The sequence below is a fragment of the Globicephala melas genome, chromosome 10 (genome assembly GCF_963455315.2).
Source record: "Globicephala melas chromosome 10, mGloMel1.2, whole genome shotgun sequence".
NCBI lineage: Eukaryota > Metazoa > Chordata > Mammalia > Artiodactyla > Delphinidae > Globicephala > Globicephala melas.
In genome coordinates, this window is record NC_083323.1 from 4,627,222 (window position 1) to 4,649,547 (window position 22,326).

The 22,326-nt window shown below is 56.4% G+C and overlaps 1 protein-coding gene across 3 annotated transcripts in view; it reads left to right on the forward strand.

Moving 5' to 3' along the window:
* PHF21B (PHD finger protein 21B) overlaps positions 1-22,326 on the forward strand; it is a 95,296-nt gene that overhangs the window by 53,386 nt on the left and 19,584 nt on the right. For 2 of the 3 annotated variants that reach the window (XM_030855672.2, XM_060306385.1), the window contains exons 3-5: positions 16,193-16,285; positions 18,332-18,682; positions 21,007-21,147. In XM_030855672.2, the coding sequence (XP_030711532.1) occupies positions 16,193-16,285; positions 18,332-18,682; positions 21,007-21,147 (585 nt within the window). The remainder of the gene's footprint in view (positions 1-16,192; positions 16,286-18,331; positions 18,683-21,006; positions 21,148-22,326) is intronic. The other variant, XM_060306386.1, reaches the window with a different exon arrangement.

Consider the following 22,326-nt stretch of genomic DNA (forward strand, 5'->3'; position numbering starts at 1 on the left):
TGCGCCGTGCAGATGTGCGTCCCCTGAATTAGATTCCGGGCCGTCGGAGGCGGCAGGATGATGAAGCCAGGGCTGGTGGGGGCGGGCGCCAGCCGATCACGCGTGGAAATTAGGTTTCCTAAGTGACTGCTTTCCGGACGTCCAGGGTCGGTGGGGGGCGGGCCGGGGCAGGCCGTTAGGACGCTCCTGTGGATTGCATTTCGCCGTCACTGTGATTCATGTTGAGGACGTGTGGTGGGCGGTGGCTGCCTGTGGCCCCCAGAGCCTGGGGAGCAGCTCCGGAGCCTCCTGGCGAGGAGCAGACACGACTGCTCCCAAGTCTGGGGTAGCGGGTAGCGTGAGGCCAGGGGCCAGGCGGTCCGTGGGCCCCGGGGAGGGAGAGGGGCCGGCACCCGCCACTCGGTGCCTTCCTTTCGCCCCAGGCCCCGGGGGCGGCCCCTCTCCTCCGGGGGAGGGAGCAGCCCCGGTGACCCCTCTGCTGAAGCCCTGGACAGGAGCCCACGCCCTTCCGGTGTCGGATTTTGCTGCGTCGTTCCAGGGGACGGACAGAGTAAGGAGAGCCGCCCCCAGGGTCTTCCCAGGGTCCCCGTGAGGCTGCAGCCCCAGCCCCTGGGTCCTCTGTGGGTGACACCACCTCGCCCCTCCTGCCTCAGGGCTGAGAGGCTGGCCTCCTCCCCAAGAGGCAGCCCCTTCAGTGGGGACGGGGGAGCTTCCAGCCAGGGGCTGCCATCCAGGACTGTCCGCCCCCCATCCCTGTGACTTTGGACGTGCCCCACAGGCGGAGCCGGGCAGCAAGGCGGGTACCTCGCCCTCGGGATACAGGGACCCAGGGGGCCCGAGTAGGGGGATTCGACAGGGGGTCCTGACCGGCTCCAGCCTCCCCCAAGTTCAGTTCTCTTTCAGACCCGGCATTTGCTTCCCATCTGAGTTGATGGGACGCGGCCACGTAGCTGGCCCTGTGGACATCTCCACCCCAGATCCCGCGTGGCTTCAGAGACTGCCGTCTGTGGGGGGGCTTTCCGGCGTGCACCCACCCCACACCTGTGGTTGCCAGGGGCTCGTGGCTCTTTTTTTCTCCGCACTCTCAAGATCACAGCCCCCAATACTTAGTCCACGATGCCATTTAGAGTGTGTGTCTCCTACTAAATAGGATAAAATTACACCCTTTCAAGTTAATTAAACCACTTTGCCACACTGGGGGCTGCTGAAAGGGTGTTTTAAATGTCAGCGCCGGTAGCCACTTGTGTTTTCTGGGGCTTTCTGATTAAGAACGGCCTCCCCTGTAAAGACCTCTGCATTGGTTAAGTGGCCCCGGGCAGCCTGCCTCGGCTGGCCCCGCTCGGTCGGGGTCACCGGGACCCAGCCTGGCTGGAGCCACCTGTGCCAGCAGCTGGTTCCCCCAGGCGCACTCAGTAAAACTCAGTTGGCAGCAACCCTGGGATCCGAGCTGCAGAAAATGACTCCCCTCGTGAGGCTTGAAGAAGCGGGTTTTGGACGAGGGTTCTTGTTTTAAAGACCCAGTGTTATGGTCTCCCGAGGGTCCCCTGGGTATAGCTCCCTTCCCCCAGGAGCTGCAGTATACTGGGGACCACTCCGCCAACCCCGGGAGAGAGCAGGATGCCCAGGGTGTGGGCGCCCATGGGCAGGAGCCTCACGACCATGGCCAGCACCAGGAGGGGACATCTAAACCGGCCTCTGCAGCACTGTTGGCCACTTTGACCCCTTGCCCCTCCAGGGAGGCAGCTGGCATGTCCCAACAGGTGAAGATGCGCCCCAGCCCCCCGCTCCCCCAGCCCCAGAGGGCTCCGCCCTGGGCCACAGTTGGCACGTCACACCTGGCCTCCGATCCTGCCTCCGTTGCAGCAGCCCCGCTCGGCCCCCTACACCGGCCAAGAGCCTGCATTGGCTCCCCGTCACCCTCGGGAAACGGCCCGAGCTCCAAGTGCGGCATCCAAGGCCCCTGCTCACCAGGAGACGCACGTACGGTGGTTCATTCACTGTGGCGGCTGGGCGGCTTCCCGTCCTGAGAACGTTCCCGTCGATCGGCCCCCTGCTCACCAGGAGACGCACGTGGTTCATTCACTGTGGCGGCTGGGAGGCTTCCCGTCCTGAGAACGTTCCCGTTGATCCGCCCCCTGCAGATGGGCCGACGGCTCTGTTCCCAGTCTTGTCCGTCGCAGGTGCTGTCGTGAGGCTGCTCCCGTGTGGTCCCTGTGCACGTGGGCGCGGGTGGCCCCGGGTGTGCCCAGAAGGGGAGCCGCAGGCTTGGGCGTGCTGGTCTTCACCTCATCAGGAGACCCCACTGCCCTCTGGGGCCAGTGCTGTCCCCCTCGAGTCCTTCCCTCCCCCTCCCTTGTCACCGGGACACCTGGTCCCTGATGTGCATGTGGGAATCGAGGACCCATTGAAGGACTCACACCAGTGGCTCGGTGCCCGGTGACCCCCACCTCTGGTCCTGGGCACAGGGAAAGGGGTTGGTTTTGGGTTTTTTTTAATATTTATTAATTTTTTTGCCTGCTCCGGGTCTTAGTTGCGTCATGCGGGATCTTTAGTTGCAGCATGCGGGATCTAGTTCCGTGACCAAGGATCGAACCTGGGCCCCCTGCATTGGGAGCATGGTGCCCTAACCACTGGACCACCAGGGAAGTCCTGGGAAAGTGGTTCTTGATCCTCTTGCTTCGGAGGTGAGGACAGGGGTGCTTGGTGTGACCCAGGCCAACAGGGGAGTGGAATTCAAGTGCAGGTTGGTTGGTCCCCAGCCAGGTACGTGCTGGGTCCCAGCTGTGGACCCAGGCGTGGGCCGGGAGGAGACATGGGGCAGCAGAGGCAGACGTGCCTTTCCCTGGGTTTTCACCTGAACCCCCAGAGGCCTCTGAAGGTCCCATGTGGACGAGCTCGGGGCCAGTGGAGGCGGAGAGCAGGCATGGGGCCGAGGAGCTGGGGCCCGCAGCACAGGGAACGTCTCAGTTCCCGACAGTGATAAAGGCGGCAGTCGGATTTCATCTGAGAATAATAAACTGGTTTCATACGACAGTGAAAGTGGTGCTTACGTTTTATTAATACTTGCGGATGTCGCAGCATCGTTGTTACCTTTGCCCCACATCAGAGTGATTCCATAAAGATACGAGGAAAATTGCAGCTCGACAAGCTGCCCAGTCGCTCAGTGGGCGCAGGGCGGGAAGCAGGCCGCCTTCTCCTGGGGCGCCCGGCGTGGTTCCTGGACGTCTGGGGCTACTGCCCCACTTTCCTCACCCAGCCGGACAGAGGCAGGAGCCTCGTGGGTGTGGAGAGCAGGGGCCCCTCTCTGGTCAGCTCAGCACACACTTTCCCAGACGGCGGAGGGGCTGGAGAAGCGGCCACTACCGTCCTTGAAGGCCCGCAGACCTGACGGCGAGCGTCCGGGGCCCCAGCTGCCCTGACCTGACCCCAGGGCCCACTGTGGGACACCAGCCTCCCAGAAGGGGTTAATCGAGGTCACGGGCACTGTGCCCGGATACAGGATGCTCAGGACACGGGGCATTCCTCCTCCTGCTGGGAGCCAGGCTCCCAGGGGACTCCTGCTCTGTGTCCACACTGCTGGCTGGATCCCGGCCACCCAGGTCAGACGAGGAGACAGAGGAGCGTGTGCTGTAGAAACGTTCGTCCCTGTGTGGTTAGCGTCGTTCCTCGGGGACCACCGCTCCAGTGATGAACTCTGAGCCCCTTAAGGGTCAGGCTGTGACCCGGCCTCAGCTCTCCCTGCCCAGCCCGGAAACCCTCCACCGGCTGATCGCGCCACGGGCTCCCGGCTCCCGGGCCGCGCCCGCTGGCTCTCCTCCCCACCAAGCTCCGAGTCCCGAATCCTCTCCTCCGACACAGCGTCCCAGCCCAGGGTTCACCTTGCACCACGAGGATGTTTGTGGGCATCTCAGCAGGGGGTGATGCCAGGGAGGGGCCAGCAGCCCACCGGGGATGAAACCAGAGGACAGATCTGCAGGGACATTTAGGGACTGAGGACACGGGGGCCCCAGGAACGCCCCCCCAAAATTGTCTGGGGTTCCCACGTGGTGGCCAAGGGCTCAGGCTCTGGCGAGAGCCAGGCCCTACCACAGGCTGGCCGTGGGGCACCGGCCCCCTTTCTCGACATCCCTCGGTGGGGAAGGAGGCGTGGCAGAGGTAAATGGGAAGGGAATCGGCAGTACCTGGCTGGCTGCCTTTAGCGAAACTCAGCTTCTGCTTTTTCTTTCTTGGTGGGCGACGAAGAGACACAGAAGCCCTGGTCGAGCTCCTGCCCGGTCCAGGCATGGCGCGAACCCCCCTGCAGCAAATCGCTCCTGTGCAGACGACCGTATCCCCCACCACTCAGGAGGCAGCCCTTTCCCGTGAACTGATTTGGGCTGTGCTTCCGGAAGTGGGCGGGGTGGGCGGCTGAAGGTGACCAGCTGGACGGCTGCTTTCCCTGCTCTTTTTTTTTTTTTTAATATTTATTTATTTAGGCTGTGCCAGGTCTTAGTTGAGGCATGCATGTGGGATCTAGTTCCCTGACCAGGGATCGAACCCGGCCCTCCTGCATTGGGAGCACGGAGTCTTGCCCACTGGACCACCAGGGAAGTCCCTGCTTTCCCTGCTCTTGAGTGATGGCTTCCCCTCCCCCTCCCCCCCACCTCCCGCCCCGGGAAGGAACCAGGAAACATATCCTGGGGTGGGCCCCGGGGGCACAGACGACCTTCTCTTACACCTCGGCAGAGGGCAAAGGCTCAAGCCTCTGGGTCAAGAGCGTGGCCTCAGAACGTCCCTCTCCAGCCCCAGGGCCTCAGTTGACAAAGACTGCCCCGCTGGCTGCCTTGTGGTAGCAGGTGAGCCCTCTTAGGAGCCTTGCCCACCGTGTTCAACGCAGTCTCGACAGGAAACACATCGTGTGATGTCATTTCTTTAGGACGGCTTCCCTGTCGGTTTTTCTAGAGTTTTATCTGCATATCTGTGTTGACATAGACACTGGGCTTCATACAGACGAGGAGAAACCCAACCCTCCTGAATGTCCCACAGCAGCGGCCTGGTGCGGAGGGGGCTGAAGACCAGAGACACCGAGCTGTGGCCACCTGACCAGCGCGTTCCCTCCCCAGGGCGGTGGTGCCAGTTTCTGGGGCTTAATCCCAACGTCCGTGGCCAGTGCCGCCCTCCCCTTGAGGGGCCGGGGACCCGCTTGGAGCTCCACGAATATCACTGCCAAGTCTTCAGAAGCCCTATGAGAGGGGAAGGCTGAGCTCCCATTTATCAGATGGGGAGACTGAGTCCCAGGTCCCACGGGCAGCACTGTGCGTGGGAGACGGGAGTGAAGGCTGCATCCTCTCCCCGGGAGGCCTTCAGGAAGGACCTGGCTTAGCCGGAGACTGATGTCCAGGGCCACCGGGAGTGTCCTGTGGGAGCTGGCCCTGCACAACCTTCTTCAGCTCCCACCTTCCACCGCCCGCCGGCCCGGCACCTCCTTGGATGGATGGACTCTTGACGTCTGAATCGTCCATGGCTCGGCCAGTCATCCTAACCTCCTGACGGCCTTTCTTCCTGCGTCCGCTGGCGCTCCGGGCTCCGAGCGAGGTTAGCGGACGACGAGCCGTCGTGGCTTCCTGTGTGTCCTGCGCCACGGCGTGGCCTGTCCGGGACGGGGCGGGGCAGGGTCCAGCCTTTCTCCAGCTGCACATTCCTTCTCTTCTCGCGGCCGCCTGCTCTTAGCCGAGAAGAGACCTGAGCTTTCAGCCGAGAGTCCCGTAGCCTTAGGAAAACGCCTTCAGCCGCTGGGCCTGAGTTCCTCCACCCGTAAACCGAGGGGGGGACTGCGTGGTGCCCACCAGACACTCGCTTCGCGTCGTTTGGTTTCTCTGAAGGGAAAGCAGAGCTCCCTTGGCAAGTCCACTGAGCACCGATTGAGAAGTTTCTGTCCTCTGGGTTCTGAGATTTTAAAATAGAAAACTTTTCCCTGGGTCCATACCCCGCAGCCTCAGCGGCGATCTGTGGCCCTTTCTGCCCAGCGATGGGGTCATGACACGTGGACGGGAGTTCAGAGGGCGGGATGTGTGTCTCTGGTGACTGTCGGTGAGGACAGTCACTGCTGTTGGAGCTCACGGGGCAAGGCGCTCCGCCCCCTCCACGTGGGGACAGGAGCCCGGGCTCCCGGGAGCGTGAGAGCCAAGTGTCCCCCACAAGGTAGTGCGAGACCGCACGGCCACTACCCGCCCCAACTGCATTCCCAGGTGGCTCTTGCCATGGCAACCCCCCTCTGTGCGGCCAGCTCTGCCAGTGCTGCATGGAAATAAGTTTTTTAAATAGCTTCTGGTGTCCCGGGTGCAACCGGAAGCAGGGTTGGGTCTCCTCTGGGGGCACGTGTCTGAGGGTCGGTGGTTTGGGTTCGGTGGGTCAGGCTGGGGAAAAGGCGTGTGGAAGCCCTCAGTGTCTGTACATGCCCCCACTGCACCAGCCTCCCAAGCTCACACCCCAGGGAAGCCCTCTGTGCCACCAGCGTTAAATCGAAACTGTGCGAACGTGGCCAGTTTGGGGATGGGTGCTCGCTCCGAGCGTCCGGAGGGGCTGCGTGTGGCCTGTGTTTGGCCCAGGGCTGGGCTTGGTCTGCCTCGTGCTCTCCCGCCCGCTGCGACAGTTCACGCTGACAGCCGTCCTCAGAGGTTGGCGTGAGGTTGTCTGTGGTTGACAGCTGTGGAAACTGAGGGACGGAGAGGCTAGGGAACAGCCCCCCAGGGCATGCAACTGGTCAGGGTCGGAGGTTGGGTTCAGGGTCAGGAGAAGACGCATAGTGTGTCCAGGGACAGGCCGGATTAGAGCAGGCGTCAGCCCTGAATTGTGAGTCCCGTGAGTGGAGAAAGTTCTGGAAAAGGGCATCCAGGTGGGGCATTGCCCTGCGTCTCTGCCTCCCCAGCTGTGAGGCTTGGGGAACTCTCTCTCCTCTCAGCCCTGCCCACGTGGCCTGGGGGGGGGCCATGAGGCCACGTGGAGCGTGGGGCAGGGCTCAGTGTGGCCCCCATCCCACTGCTGCCCTCCTCTCCTCCTGCAACCAGGAGAGAGGACTGAGTTCACCGACCTGCTGCGTGTCGCAGGGCCAGGGCGCGTGGGAGACACAGCCGGCCGCGCGGCTCTGGCGCTTCTCGTGCCGCGGGCTGTGACTGCCGCTCTCCCTGCTGCCAGCATGCAAGGCCCTTGGACTCAGCTTAACAGGCCCATCTGGAAAGCCCGGGCAGGAGGCCTGCTCATGGATGGTGGCCGAGATGTGGCAGACGAAGGCCAGGGTGGACCCTGGCTTGGGGTGCCGCGTGGGGTTGTCCTGTCCAGTCCTGGAGAGGGGCCGGTCCCCAAGACTGGCTTTCTGCCTGCTTTGGGAACACGTTCACATAGACAGGACCGGGCCACTTCAAAACCCATTCACACACGCCAGGGGTCCCGCTGGGAGGGGGGCTCTGTGAGGTCTGGGGTCTCGCTGGGCGCAGGAACTGGAGCCAAGCCCAGGGGGTCGGGGGCAGGCTTGCCTCATGGAGTGGGGCTCTGGGTGACCGTGTGTGCAGGGTTCAAGGAGTCCTGCTCCCCTGGCCCTCAGCCGTTCCCTGAGCATCTCCTGCCGGGGTCCCGGAGTTGGACCCTGGGGGTCCGCGGCCCTCCTTGTCTGACGACATCCATCAGTCACTTCACCAAGCTTCTGCTCGGGCCGGTACCTGGGCTGGACTCCAGGATCCGCCATCCAGCAGGGCAGCAGAGATGAGAAAGGCCAGTTCTGAGCCAGCCATCGGGTTGGGGTCTGGGATGAGAGCAGCCTTTGTGAGGCCGGGCACTGCCCGTCCTGTTCACCACCCTGTTCCCCTTCCTGAGCCACACAGCCTGGCTGCAGGCTGGCTCCGGGGTCTGTCCCCTGACGAGGGAGAGAGCTGTTGAACCGAGCACAGCAGGAAGCCTGGGACACCCGTTTCCTGTTCTTACTTCTTCACGCTTCCTCATGTTCGTGTACTTTACTCCGGTCGTTGCGCGGGAGGTGAGCACGTATGCCCCGTGTTAGAGACGGGGAGGTAGGAGCTGGCGAGCAGAGGGGGCTTCCCCATCAGGAGAGGGGCCACTCCAGGACTGGCACCTGGACAGGCTGACCCCGAGGCGGTCCCTGCCGGGACACCAGGGTTGTACGTCCCTCCCAGGCACCCGCTCAGTGCCCCAGTTCCGGGCACAGCCGGGTCTCACCCGCTTCCTCTCCACCCGGGTCTCACGGAGCCAGACGTGCACCAGGCTTTGTGCTCATCCTTGAGGCCCATCCCTTTAGCCCCCTCCCGCCCCTGCAGCGGGAACTCTTCCTGTCGTGGACGAGGAGACTGGGGACAGAGAGCAAGGGTGCCACACATGGCTGGTGTTAGAGCCAGAACCCGAGCCCAGCCCCAAGCCCAGTCCGTCCCCACCCCGTGTACAGACACCTGTCTCCTGGGCGTCTCCCACCTGCCTCGGCCACGACCGAGCTTCTCCAGGGTTTCCCAGGCTGCCCCAGGGACTCCACTGATGCAGGAAAAATGTGAAGTTATCTTTGACTTTCTTGCCCCTTTTTGTCCCCCTTAAAATGCTTAGAGCTGTAACCGCAGTTATAAGGAGCTCGTTTTTTTTTTGTTGTTTTTTGTTTTTTTGTTTTGCGGTACGCGGGCCTCTCACTGTTGTGGCCTCTCCCGTTGCGGAGCACAGGCTCCGGATGCACAGGCTCAGCGGCTATGGCTCACGGGCCCAGCCGCTCCGCGGCACGTGGGATCCTCCCAGACCGGGGCACGAACCCGCGTCCCCTGCATCGGCAGGCGGACCCTCAACCACTGCGCCACCGGGGAAGCCCAGGAGCTCGTTTATCTCGACAGAAGTGTGGCTATAAGCTCTCCGGTGCTTGTGAAATAGTCTCTGAGATGATTGTTTCTGCTGGTATCGATAAATTCCAACACGGAGCAGAAAGGTCAGGCCCTGCCAGATAAAATGTCTCTTCGACTTGTTAATTAAAGGTTTATAAGGATGTGGAAAAACGCGCTCTGGGGTAAGCCTTGGAGCGAAGAGAAGCAAATAGACGGCGATCACAGGATGGACAGGGGCTGGAAGGGGGCTTCGGTGTTCCCGGAAGGAACCCACGGTTCCCAGAAGCGGGGCGGCGGAGGGACCCTGCTCAGCGGCCTCTTTGTAGCAAACTCCTCCCCAAAGCCTGGGACTTCGGCCTTTGACCCAGGGAGTCATCCATTCTTCCGTGTTCTTCCTGCTGCTGTGGCACAGAGGGCGCCCCACACACGGTAAGGTGCTCCTTAAAGAGCCGTCGGCCACCCCGCGTCCTGGCAGTAGTATAAATGCCAGCCGTCGGGTTGGAGTCAGCAAGTGAACCATCTTTGTGCTGTGAACATCCCGCAGGCGTTTGGTATTTCCCCCGTGGCGGGTCCTGTTTCTTTCTTGGTAACTGAGTATTTGAGAACAAGGTCAAAGTAAAGCTCCCCCTATCTTCCCCCCTACCCACTCTGACCTCGGGGGCTCTGCCCCCCCCAGCAGCCTCCACCCACCCCTCCCTCTCGTGGTCCCCTCCCTCCCCCTCCCTGATTGCAAATTTCTAAGGTGTGTAGATAGATGTCCCCCGTGTCCCAAGTCAGGAGAGAGGACTGAGTGCCGACCTGCAATGAAGGCTTAGAACCACAGACGGTGGCGTCCGCAAGACACACGGACCAGAGCAAAAGAGGTACCCAGAGAAGAGTCCATATGGAAACACACAGGACACAGGCACCCACGTGGATGCCAGAGAATGGAGTAGCTGGTACGAAAACACACCCGGAAACAGACACACAGCAACCCTCACGCCTTTCCGTGCAGAGACACACGGACTGGAAAAGCACACAGACGGCACACACCCCTCGTCTGGAGGCCTTGACTGGGCATCTTAGCCAGAACGGAGTCCCCAGGGAAAGCAGCTTTGCGCCCGTTCCCTGGCTCCTGTAGGTATTGGGCATGGATTTGCCCTTGTGTTCCCGGGGCCCTGGAATCTTCTGGCTACCCGTCACCCGCACAGGAACCCCTGCACCCAGGGGACCACACAGCTCCGCTCACTGATGGAGTGAAGTGCCCGTGTGGGCCTTTCATCACAGAACCTGCTGGACGGACAGGCCAGCTTCTTCTCATCCTGTGGTCCCCAGGTTGATGGAATCGTCTGGAAGCTTGTCAGTCAAATGGTGCTCCCTTCGTGCCTGCCTCTCACCTGCCCAGGTCTGGGCCGGGGCCCAGGGGCTGTGAGGCCGATGAGACCGCAGGTCCAGGGGAGGGAGAGGGCACAGCCTTCTACGCGCATCCCTTTGCAGAAGGCGGGCAGAGCCTTTAAAACGGGCATTGGGCAGGGCTCGCCAAGCGGTGCTGGAGAGGGACTGGAAGCGGCGCTGTGGATTGGGACGCTTCCTCTTAAACTGACCGCGTCTGTTTGGGTGCTCGCTGCATTGCATTTAAGCTCTGTTCCGGCAAATGTCCACAGGGACTTTCCAGTTAAATGTGGATAATTTGGCTTCATGCAGAGGCAAGCAGCTGGCCGGAAGGACGGGAGCCTCAGAGCTTCGCCCACTTTAGGGCAGGTGGAAAATTCCAGAGGAGGGAGGAACCACCCCATCATAATCCGGAGAAGCAGCCCTGTGGGTTGTGGGGCTCTGCTGTGTCATTTGGAGAAGGATGACGCTCATTCCAGGGACAGAGAGCTACAAGGGGGGAAGTAGGGGTGTGCAAGATGTTTGACATAGGTCTACACCTGTGAAACCATCACCGGAATCAAGATAGTAGACACACCCTTGACCCTCAAAAATTTCCCTGTGTCTTTGATCCCTTCCTCCGATCCCCTCATCTCCACACAACCTCTGATCCCTTTAGATGAGTTTGCATTTTCTGGAATTTCCTATAACTGGCATCATACAATAATAAGTCCTTTTTTTTGTCCTGCTCCATTCAGCAAGATTACTTTGAGATTCATCCCCGTTGTGTGTATCAATTGCTTATTCCTTTTTTACTTCTGAGTCATATTCCACAGTTTGTTCATCTGTGGACCTGTTGATGAACATCTGGGCTGTTTCCAGTTGGGGCGATCGCAAGTAGAGGTGCTGCGAACTGCTCTGGAACAAGCCTCTGTGTGGGCGTGTGCTTTCATTTCTCTTGGGTAACGCCTAGGGCTAGAATGTTTTAGCTGGGACTGCTATAACAAAACACCACCCACTGGGGGTGGGGCGGGGCTTCAACAACAGACATTCATTTCTCACAGTTCTGGAAGCTGGGAGGTCCAGGATCAAGGTGCTGGCTGATTTGGTTTGCGGTGCAAACCCTCTTCCTCATTTGCAGATGGATGCTGTCTTTGCCCATTCGGGCTGCTGTAACAAAATACCACAGACCGGGTGATTACTGTAAACAGAAGTTTATTGCTCACAGTTCTGGAGGCCAGAAGTTGGAGATCAGGGTTGCCAGCATGGTCAGATGAGGGCTCTCTTTCCGGCTGCAGACTTCTTGGTGTATTCTTGCCTGGGGGAAGGAGCTAAGATTCTCTGCAGGGCTTCCCTGGTGGCGCAGTGGTTGAGAATCTGCCTGCTAATGCAGGGGACACGGGTCCGAGCCCTGGTCTGGGAAGATCCCACATGCCGCGGAGCAACTGGGCCCGTGGGCCACAACTACTGAGCCTGCGCGTCTGGAGCCTGTGCTCCGCAACAAGAGAGGCCACGACAGTGAGAGGCCCGCGCACCGCGAAGAAGAGTGGCCCCCGCTTGCCACAACTAGAGAAAGCCCTCGCACAGAGACGAAGACCCAACACAGCCAAAAATAAAAATAAATTAAAAGAAGGCTCAACATTTTAAAAAAAAAAGAGTCTCTGCAGCCTTTTTTATAGGCACGAGTCCCATTCATATCATCAGGACTCCCCCCTCCTGGCTTAAGCACCTCCCAAAGGCCCTGCCTTCTAACACCATCACATTGAGAGTGAGGATCCCAACAAGCGAATCTTAGGGGGACACAAACATTTAAACCATGGCGGACTCCTTGCTGTGTCCTCACGTGGCAGAGAGAGAGGGGAAGCAAGCCCTCTTAGGTTTGTCCTGATGAAGACACTAATCCCATCGTGAGGACCCCACCCTCATGACCCGATCACCCGCAGAGGCTCCGTCTCCAAAAGCATCACCCTGGGGATTAGCATTTCAACATACACGTTCTGGGGGGACGGACATCAGCACTCAGTCCATAGCAGTAAATGTATGTTTCACTTTCTACGAAACTGTCGGACTGTTCCAGTGCGATTGCACTGCTTTACGTTCCCAAGAGTAGTGCGTGCACCTCACCAGCTCTGGACTCGGTCAGCCTGTTTTATTGTAGCCGTCTGAATGGGTGCATGGTGGTGTCTTACTGTGGTTTAATTCGCATTTCTCTAACGAATGATGTTTAGTAGCTCTTCATTTGCTTATTTGTCATCAGCATATCTTCTTTAGTGATGTGTTCTGTTCAAATCAGTTTTTAATTGGGTTGTTTGTTTTCCAGTTATTGGGTTTTGACAGTTGTTTTATACATTCTGGATACAAGTCTTTTATCAGATAGGTAATTTGCACATGTTTTTTTCCCAGTCTGTGGCTCGTTTTTTCATTCTTTTAACACTGTCTCTCCAGCTCAGGAGTTTTTAATTTTTCGAAGTCTAGTGTATTAATTTGTCCTTATATGGATCATGCTTTTGGTGTTGTATCCAAGACACTGTGCCTAACCCGCAGCCCCCAAGACTTTCTCCTGTGTTTTCTCCTAGAAATTTTACAGTTTTAGGCTTTACATTTAGATCTCTGATCCATTTGGGTTTTTTAAAAATCTGTGAGACGTATGGATTAGTTACGTCTCGTTTGTTTTTAACATACGAGTATCTACTTGTTCCAACACCATTTGTGAAACTATTGTCCTTTCTCCACTATGTTAATGGAGTTTGCAGCCTTTGCTGAAAAATCAATTGACCATATATGTTTGAGTCTATTTTTGGACCGTATTCAGTTCCATTGATCTATTATTTGCATAACTTAACACCTATACCACACTGTCTCGATTACTGTAGCTTTATCGTAGGTCTTAAAGTTGGGAAGTATAAGTCCTTCACTTTGTTTGTTTGATGTTGTTTTTTGTTTGTTTCAAGTTGTTTTGGCTATTCTGGGTCCTTTGCATTTCCACATGCATTTAAAAAGGACCTTGTCATTTTCTACCCTTTTTGGGGTGAATTTTGATGGAGGCTGTATTGAAGCCATAGGTCGATTTGGGGAGCATTTACGTCTTAATAACACTGACCTCTGATCCGTGGTTATGGTATGTCTCTCTCTTTATGCAGGTATTTTTAAAATTCCTCTCATCAGTGTTTGAAAGTTCTCGGTGTATAGCTCTTATACAGCTATTGTCGTATGTATCCCTAAGTATTCCTCATTTCTTGATGCTGTTGCAAATGGCAGGTAAACATTTTTTAAATTTCTAAGTGTTCGTGCTAGTATATAGAAATACAGTTGCTTTTTGTATGTTGAACTTGTATCCTACAACCTCACTAAGCTCAATTATTAGTTCTAACAACCTTTTTTTGTACATTCTGTCAGATTTTCTCCGTAGTTGCTACTGCTATCTGCAGAGACAGTTTTATTTCTTCTTCCTAATCTGAAGGCCTTTTATTTCTTTTTCTTACCTTATTGCACTGGCTAGGACTTCTAGTCCAATGGGAACAGGAGTGGTAAGAGAACATCCCTACCTCATCCCTGATCTCCGTGGAAAAACATTCATCATTAAGTATGATGGTAGCTGTTCATTTTTTATAGATGCCTTTTATCAGGTTAAGAAGTTACTTTCTCTTCCTAGTTTGCTGAAATATTTTATCATGAATGGATGTTGAATTTTGTTCAATGCTTTCTCTGCATACATTGAGTTAACCATATCATTTTTTTCTGACTGATTTTCACATGGTGATGCAGCCTTGCATTCCTGGGATGAGTTCAACTTATTCAAGATGTATTATCCTTCATATTATTGCTGGAGTTGACTTGCTGACACTTTGTTAAGAATTTTGGCTTCTGAGTTCAAGAGAGAACCTCTCTGGTCACTGGTGGTTTGGCTGGCCCCAAGTGAGAGATGCCTCTCCCCATCAGGCAGGCTCATGGGGTACAAACGTGGCCATGTGGAACCTCCCCTTCATCAGCTGTAGGTAGTGTTGATTCCTAGAAAAGGGACCTTAGGCAAACGGGCACCCCAAAACACATCCTCTGTATTTGTGTGGGCCTGGAGTCCCTGGGAGTGTGTCGTCTCCCATCTCCACACCCTGAATATCCACCCTGCTGCAGGTGTGGCCATCCCATCATGCATTGGAAAGAGCCCTGACTCGGAGGCTGAGATTTGAGGGTGTGTTGGGGTGAGCCCTGGTCATGGCCCCTCCTGAGTTAGCACAGTGGGGACATATATCAAGGGCCCAAAATAGTCCTACCTTTTAAAATTTCTACCCATTGATGGACTTCCCTGGTGGTGCAGTGGTTAAGAATCTGCCTGCCAGTGCAGGGGACACGGGTTCAATCCCTGGTCTGGGAAGATCCCACATGCTGCGGAGCAGCTAAGCCCATGTGCCACAACTACTAAGCCTGTGCTCTAGAGCCCGTGAGCCACAACTGCTGAGCCCAAGTGCCACAACTACTGAAGCCTGCGCACCCTAGAGCCTGTGAGCTGAAACTACTGAGCCCACGTGCTGCAACTACTGAGGCCCACATGCCCAGAGCCCGTGCTCCGCAACAAGAGAAGCCACCGCAATGAGAAGCCCCCGCTCACTGCAACTAGAAAAAAGCCCGCGTGCAGCAGCAAAGACCCAATGCAGACTAACTAACTAACTAACTAAATAAATAAAATCCCTACCCATTGATTCCTGTTTTCAGACCCTGTGCTACAGAAATACTTCGTGACGTGGAAATGGCTTTATCCATAGAGATGTATATTGCACCACTGTTTATTAATCAGAAAAGGATGGGAATAAAACCCAAATTCCTAGGAGGACGGGATTGGCTGAGGAAATAGCATTGATGTCTGCTGAATGAAAGACTCTATAACCATTAAAGGGTGATTTATGGAGATTCTAACAACTTCAGGAAACCTTACATGTGTCCTTAAGTACAAGTAGAAAAACAGGTTACACATCACATTCTGTTTGGTGTGAGTGGTGCTGGGTCTTTGGGTAAAATGAGAGTGGATTCCACTCTGGGGAAATGAGAAAAGACAAGTCCAAGGAAACTGGGAAGGAAGGAAGCTCCAAGTTTAGCATGATTTTTTTTCTTAATTAACCTTCGCTGGTTCTTATTAGTAGCCTCCTTTATTTTGTCAAGATATACATCATGTTTACTAAATAACCTGTCCTGAAATTGGACAGGATTATTGAGGTCACAACTATAGGCAAATTGAGCTGTGTGTGCTTAAGGTGATTTTTATAAATCGAATAAACTCCTTATTCTCCCTTCTCTGTCTTTCCTGCTCTATTCTCTCTCCCTCTTCTCTGTCTCTCAGACTCTCTCCTTCCTTCATTTTCTTTCTGCCCCTTCCTCCCTCCTTTTCACTTTGCATGTTTGTATGTTCATAGGTCAAATAAAATAACAAAAAATGTTTGCAGGGAATCAATATGAAAAAACCAAACAAACAGGTTACAGAATTCCATGTACAGCTATAGAGAAAACGTACTTAAAAGGAAGCTAATGTGAGACAGTGATAGTTTTCCGGGGATGCCATTCTCTTTCTGGTTTCCAAAATTTCTTGCATGTTACATATTACTTTTGTGATTTAAAAGCTTACCATTAGGGCTTCCCTGGTGGCACAGTGGTTGAGAGTCCGCCTGCCGATGCAGGGGACACGGGTTCGTGCCCCGGTCCGGGAGGATCCCACATGCCGCGGAGCGGCTGGGCCCGTGAGCCATGGCCGCTGAGCCTGCGCGTCCGGAGCCTGTGCTCCGCAACGGGAGAGGCCACAACAGTGAGAGGCCCGCGTACCGCCAAAAAAAAAAAAAAAAAAAAAAAAAGCTTACCATTAAGAGAGAGGAGAGCAGAGCAGAGTTCGCTGTCTCCAAGGCACCCCTGTGCCGCCAGGCTGGGGAGAGTCTCCGGGTGCCGGCCGGGTGGGGTCGCATGAGTCCCAGTGCCGTGTCCTGTGTCAGTGCCACCCTCCTCTTGTCTTCCAGGCTTTGGGAACCATCACTGCAGTGCCTGTCACAGGTCCTCAGGTGAGCTCCTTGCAGAGGTTGGCCGGGCAAGGAGCGGCAGTGCTACCTCAGGTAAGCAGCCTGCGGGTGGGCCCCGGGCTGTCTGTCTGTCTGTCCACAGCCCCTCAGCAGTGAGGTTTAGGTGAGCCCTGAGCTGGGTGTGACGTCGTGGGAGCCCCTTTCCTCTCCTGCCTCCTCTGCCTGCCCTTCAGAGGAGATGTTTGGACCAGACCCAGTTTTTCACACAGTGAGGAATTGAGAAATCAATTTAGTGGGTCATGACCAGGATTTTTTTTTAATGGAATAAACTAGGCTGGACTAGAAGACAGCAGAAAATACCAAGACGCGTCATAAGCATTTTTTTGTGAAAAATTTGTTTCTGGACTGGATCACGACGTAATGGAGATTTTTTTAATATAAATTTATTTATTGATTGATTATTTTTGGCTGCATTGGGTCTTCGTTGCTGCACGCGGGCTTTCTCTAGTTGTGATGAACAGGAGCTACTCTGCGTTGCGGTGCGCGGGCTTCTCGTTGCGGTGGCTTCTCTTGTTGCGGAGCACAGGCTCTAGGCATGCAGGCTCAGTAGTTGTGGCACGTGGGCTCAGTAGTTGTGGCTCGCGGGCTCAGTAGTTGTGGCTCGCAGGCTCTAGAGCACAGACTCGGTAGTTGTGGTGCACGGGCTTAGTTGCTCCGCAGCACGTGGGGTCTTCCCAGTCCAGGGCTCGAACCCGTGTCCCCTGCATAGCAGGCAGATTCTTAACCACTGCGCCACCAGGGAAGTCCTAATGGAGATCTTTGAATATGGGTCACAGTCAAAAAAGTGTTAGAAGCTTTGGACAAAAGGGTGCATTTCAGGAGACGGCGCAGACGCCAGGCCTTGGGCCTGGGTTCCAGCCGGGGTCCCCTGCCGGGCTCTGCACTTTGGGCAAGTCACCTGGGCTGCGTCTCCTCGTCTGCAGAGAGGGTGGTGCCAGTGCCTCCCTGGCGGCCGTGAGGACTGAATCGGGGCACAAAACCTTTGTAGCCGGGCCTGGTCTGGAGCAGAAGCCTGCTGGGTGTCGCCCGGCACGCAGCTTTGCGGGGCACCTGCTGCTGAGCTGCGAGGGGCTGCCGGCTGCACAGGCGACAACGGCTCCTGCCTGTCCTGGGGCCGCAGGCCTGGGCCGATGCCCCCAGCTCGAGGACAGTGAGCGGTGGCTGCCCTGGGCCCGCTGGTCCTTGTGGCAGCCTCGCTGAATGCCCACCTGTGCTGAATCAGACAGGATCCTGTCCCCAAGAGGCTCAGATTCCAGGAGGGGGACAGACAAGGAGCCAGACGATTTGAACCCAGAGTGATTGGCCTGAGTCAGAAGGAGTCACGGGGGCTATGGGAGCCTCGAGGAGGCTCATAGCCTGCCTGGGGGTCAGGGAGGGCTTCCTGGAGGAGATGGTGCTAGAAGCAGGGCTCCGAGGGTAGGAAGTCTTGGTAGTCCAAGGTGGAGGCAGGCCTCAGGGGACGAGCACCCCAGAAGGATACTGGAGCATGCGGACACGGGGGTGAGAAAAGGAGGCAGGTGGCAGTGGGGAGACCAGAACCGCAGGCCTGGCGGCACTGGAAGGGGAAGTGGGAGCAGGCATAGCTCTGGAGACGTCAGCAGAGGCCTTCTGGGGGCCTTGGATGTGGAGTAATGGAGCTGCGCTTTGCCTGTCCGTGACTTAATGGCCGTGGGGAGCTACGGAAGGCTTTTGAGCAAGGGAGGGTCAGGACTGGGGCTCCAAGGAAAGGCTTCTGCTCAAGGCCAGTGCTGTCTTCCTAGGAGTTTTCACTCCCACGTACACCCCTCAACTGTAAAAGTCCAAGGGCCACCTCTCCCTCTGCCCCAATATATGCGCGCGCGCACACACACACACACACGCACACACACGCACACACCCGCGACCAGAGCCCCCAGGCCAGTCAGTGCACGCCCAGGACCCGGGCAGCCTTGGCAGGTCCATGGTTTCTCCGCTGCCGTCTCCTCACCTCTAACGTGGGAGTCCCTGACCAGGTCATGTCTGTGCCCCTGTCATCTGCCATGGCTGTCATCACCCCGTCTGTGTGTCTGTCTGACCGTGCCACTGTCCCTCCCTCCCCAGGTTAGGCCAAAGACTCTGATTCCAGACAGCCTCCCCGTCACCCCGGGCCGGGACCGGCCACCCAAGCAGCCCCCAACCTTCCAGAAGGCCACCGTGGTCAGTATCAAGAACCCCAGCCCAGCCCTCCCCACTGCCAACAACACCGTGAGCCATGTGCCAACGCCCGGCAGCCAGCCCCGAGCCCTCGCCGAGCCTGCCACCGTCACCTCTCCTCTGAGCAGTGCCGGGGTGGCCTACGCCCTCATCTCCACCGCCCCCAGCAATGCCACCGCCATGGCCCCCAGCACCGCCGTGTCCGTGGTCAGCGACAGCGTCAAAGTCCAGCCTCTCCTCATCAGTGCCGACAACCAGGTGAGGGCGCCCGCGGGCAGGCTCCCCAAGGGGCCAGGTGAAGGGGGCCGGGCAGAATGAATGACCGGATGGCAGAACGATTAGGTGGCCAAAGGAATGGATGGAGTGTGAACAGAGGACTGAATGAACAGCGTGGGAATGAACAATAAGTGAATGAATGAGTGCATAAAGGGGGGGTGGGGTGGGGCGTGTACAAATGAATGAATGAGTCAGTGGTAGAATGAACGGTGTGTGAATGAGGGTGTGGATGAATGAATGAATTGGTGTGGGAATAATGGGGGTACAAGGGAATGAATATGTGAACAAAAGACTGTGTGGCTGGATGAATTAATACCAGTAGGAAAAGAATGATTGGTCGATGGATGAATTACTTCACTTGTTGGAATAATTAATTAATAAAACGTGTGGCCACGTGGACCACTGGAAGAGTCTCTGCCAATGGAGGGAGATAGTCAAGGACTTTTTGGACCCCGGGTGCCTGAACGGAATATCTATGATTTGTTGCCAAGATTTAAAACTAAAACTAAGATCCTCTTCCTGTTTCCGTCTGAGCTCCTTGATGACTGTGTGAGGTGTTTGGGCTGCATAGGAGGTTCCATTTCCTCTCTTTGGTCTCTTTTCCTCTGTTTCCAATTCAGGGGTCCACCAGGCTGCCCCTCTCTTGCTTATGGCCCGTGTCCCCTATTTCCCAGCCCTAGCGTCAGCCACTTTCCTGCAGCCGTATGTTATTGCACTCAGTATATTTCTGGGTATGTTTTTGAGCTCTCCCACTTATGGACAGTATCCCCAAGGATTCTCCAAGCCTAAAGAGTTATCGCCAGCCAGGGTCGGATGGCAAGTTCCAGTGAGGAAACGCGCACCCCAGGATGGGACCTGGTCCAGAGGGGGAGCTTAGCAGACGTTTGTTGGTTGAGTGTGCTTGTTTCACTGCAACCTCACTAGCATCCAGTGTTGTCATTTTTAAATGCTTTTTGCTCCTTTAGTTGATGCAGACAGATGCTGGTCGTTGAAAGCGGAATTCCTTTGGTTAGTATTGAACTTGAAGGTTTCCCTGTACTTTTCAAGAATCCTGTCTCCTTCCATGTGACTCACCTGAGGGTATTCTTTACCCCTTTTTCTGGGGGGATCTTACTGTTTTCTTCCCATGGATATAAAAAGGGAGCATTTTTTTCCATCCAGAGAATTCTGGGATTTCAAAATTATGTTACAAAGAAGAACAAAGTCCTTTCCCTTAAGCCAGCAGAAAAACGGGATGCATTTTCTCTTCATGTGTAAGAGGTTCAAATTCACAAGTCACAGAAAAAGAAAAAAAGAAAAAAAAAAAGTCTGCTGCAAGTATCCGAGGAAACAATTCACAAGTCACTATGTGTTCTTAGGAGGGAAAAACAGTTCGAGTCACTCCTGGTTGAGGCCAGACCCAGGGCTGCTCCTGGTAGATTCTTTCACCTAGATCCATGAAAAAGATAACGATTGTTTCCCAGTTCAATGTCCAAAAACATAAATAAGCTAGATGATTCACAGGTGAAGGCGATTGTGGCCTAGGGAGAGGCCGGGCAGCAGAAGTCAATCTCAGACTTCTCAGCTCCAGGCACCTCACCCCAACCAATGAGCCCTGAGCCCCATGAGGACCGCTGGATCGGGGCTGCTCTGCCTGATGCTGAGTGGGGTCTAGACTCCCCTCCCCCTCTCCATCCCCCCAGGATTGGCAGGGCCCCTCAGAGTGAGCAAAACGGGACCTCCTTTCTCCCACCTGCCCGAACCCCCAGGCCAGGTTTGAGCACCTCGGAAACAGTGGCCTGGGGAGGGGGGAGCAGGGCAGGCAGCCAGACAGACCCGGGAAGGGTCCCAGCCCCTCTGCTACCTAACCTGATGAGCTCAGGCAGGGAGCAGTTCTGAGCCCTCTCAGCCTCAGTTTTCCTGCATGTGAACTGGGGAGAAAGAAACCAACCTGCCTTGAGTGTTCCTTCCGCCTGAATCTTCACAGCCTGCCTGGAAGTAGGTATTGCGAAGGTGTTACTGATAAGGAAGCTGAGGCTCAGAGATGTGAAGTGACCTCCCCGAGGCCACACAGCCGGGAGCCAGTAGCACAGGATTGGACCCAGGCCTTCTGGTTCCTAAACCAGGACCGTTTCTTGTGCAGACTCTCCTTAGGGTGCAGGCACCCCGTGGACTGGAGAGGTGGGTGCAAGCCTCCTCGTTCCTCTGTGATACCGCCGTTCGAGGCCCCGTGCCCGTCTGGGGCGGACACACCTGGCCCTGGGCTCTGTGGGCCTGCCCTCCCTGGGCCCTCCCGTTCCCCCCTCACCCCTCTGCCCCGTCCCCAGGTCATCATCATTCAGCCTCAAGTGCAGACGCAGCCCGAGAGCACGGCGGAGTCGCGGCCGCCCACAGAGGAGCCATCTCAGGGAGCTCAGGCCACCAAAAAGAAGAAGGAAGACCGGCCCCCGAGCCAGGAGAACCCCGAGGTGGGTGGCTGTGGTCTGGGGGCCGCTGTAGGACACGGCTGCCCAGGGAGTGGGGACGGGCCTCACCCCGACAAGCCCAGAGCACAGCCGCCCTGGGCCGTGGGAGCTCCAGGCAGCACTGGCCCAGTGAGCTGAGGTCTCAGCCGTTGTGTGTCCGGGATTTGCTGGCTAAGCGGCAGCGTGGGGCAGTGGTTAGCACCAGCCGTAGACCAGACCGCCTGGATTTTCATCGCAGCGCAGGTGTGGCGGGGTGCGCGGGGGTGGGGAGCAGATCGCGTCCATTTCCTCATCTGTGAGGACGGCGCGGATGAGTCTGCCTTCCTGGCGGCGTTTTTGGGAGGATCTCGTGAGTCAGTGTCTGCCGAGGCCCCAGAACAGTGCCTGGGCACTGCTGGCTGTGACCCACCACCCCAAGCCCCCGCTGTCCCCACCCGTCCCCCTGTCCTCAGGACCCTCCGTCCAGGGGACAGCGCTGCTCTTGGCACATGTGGCCCTAAAGCAGCCCTGCTCCTCCCTCCACCCCACTGTTCACTGAATGTCTGAAGGTGGCACAGCAGGACCCTGAAGGCCTTAAACATCAGCTCTTTGCGGGATTTTTGGTCACAGCAAGCGACATCCTTGTGTTCCTGCTTGCATCCTCGGCCGTCCTGGGCCCAAATCACCACCCCCTGGGCCCTTCTCCATGTGACTGCCCCTGCTTAGCCCCCATTTCTCTCCCTATTGACTGCTTTATTTTATAAGATTCCCTTCAGAAACCATCTCCTCCAGGCAGCCTTCCCTGACCACCCATCCCCAGCAGGCAGAAGAGATCCCTCTGGGCTCCTCCCGTTCCTTCTGATTCTTTTTATCAAAGTGCTGTCATCCAAAGAAGTCATTCATCCATTCATTTATTTGTCAATCATGTCTTAGCCTTTGCTGCAGGCCAGGCTTTGGGCTGAGGGTGGAGACACTGAGACGGGGCAGATGTAGTTTGTCCCGGCTCTAGGGAAACTCACTCCTACTGGCAGACACAGGCACGGCCACTAGGACTTGAACTTGGGTTAAAAAATTGTCAGGTGTCATCAGAGAGTTACAGATTCTGAGCTGTGGGAGATCCAGGGAGAGGGAGAGAGCCGTGTTTCCGTCTGGAAGGACTGCAGAAGGCCTTGCAGGGGAGGGGCACAATCGAAGGGACATGGG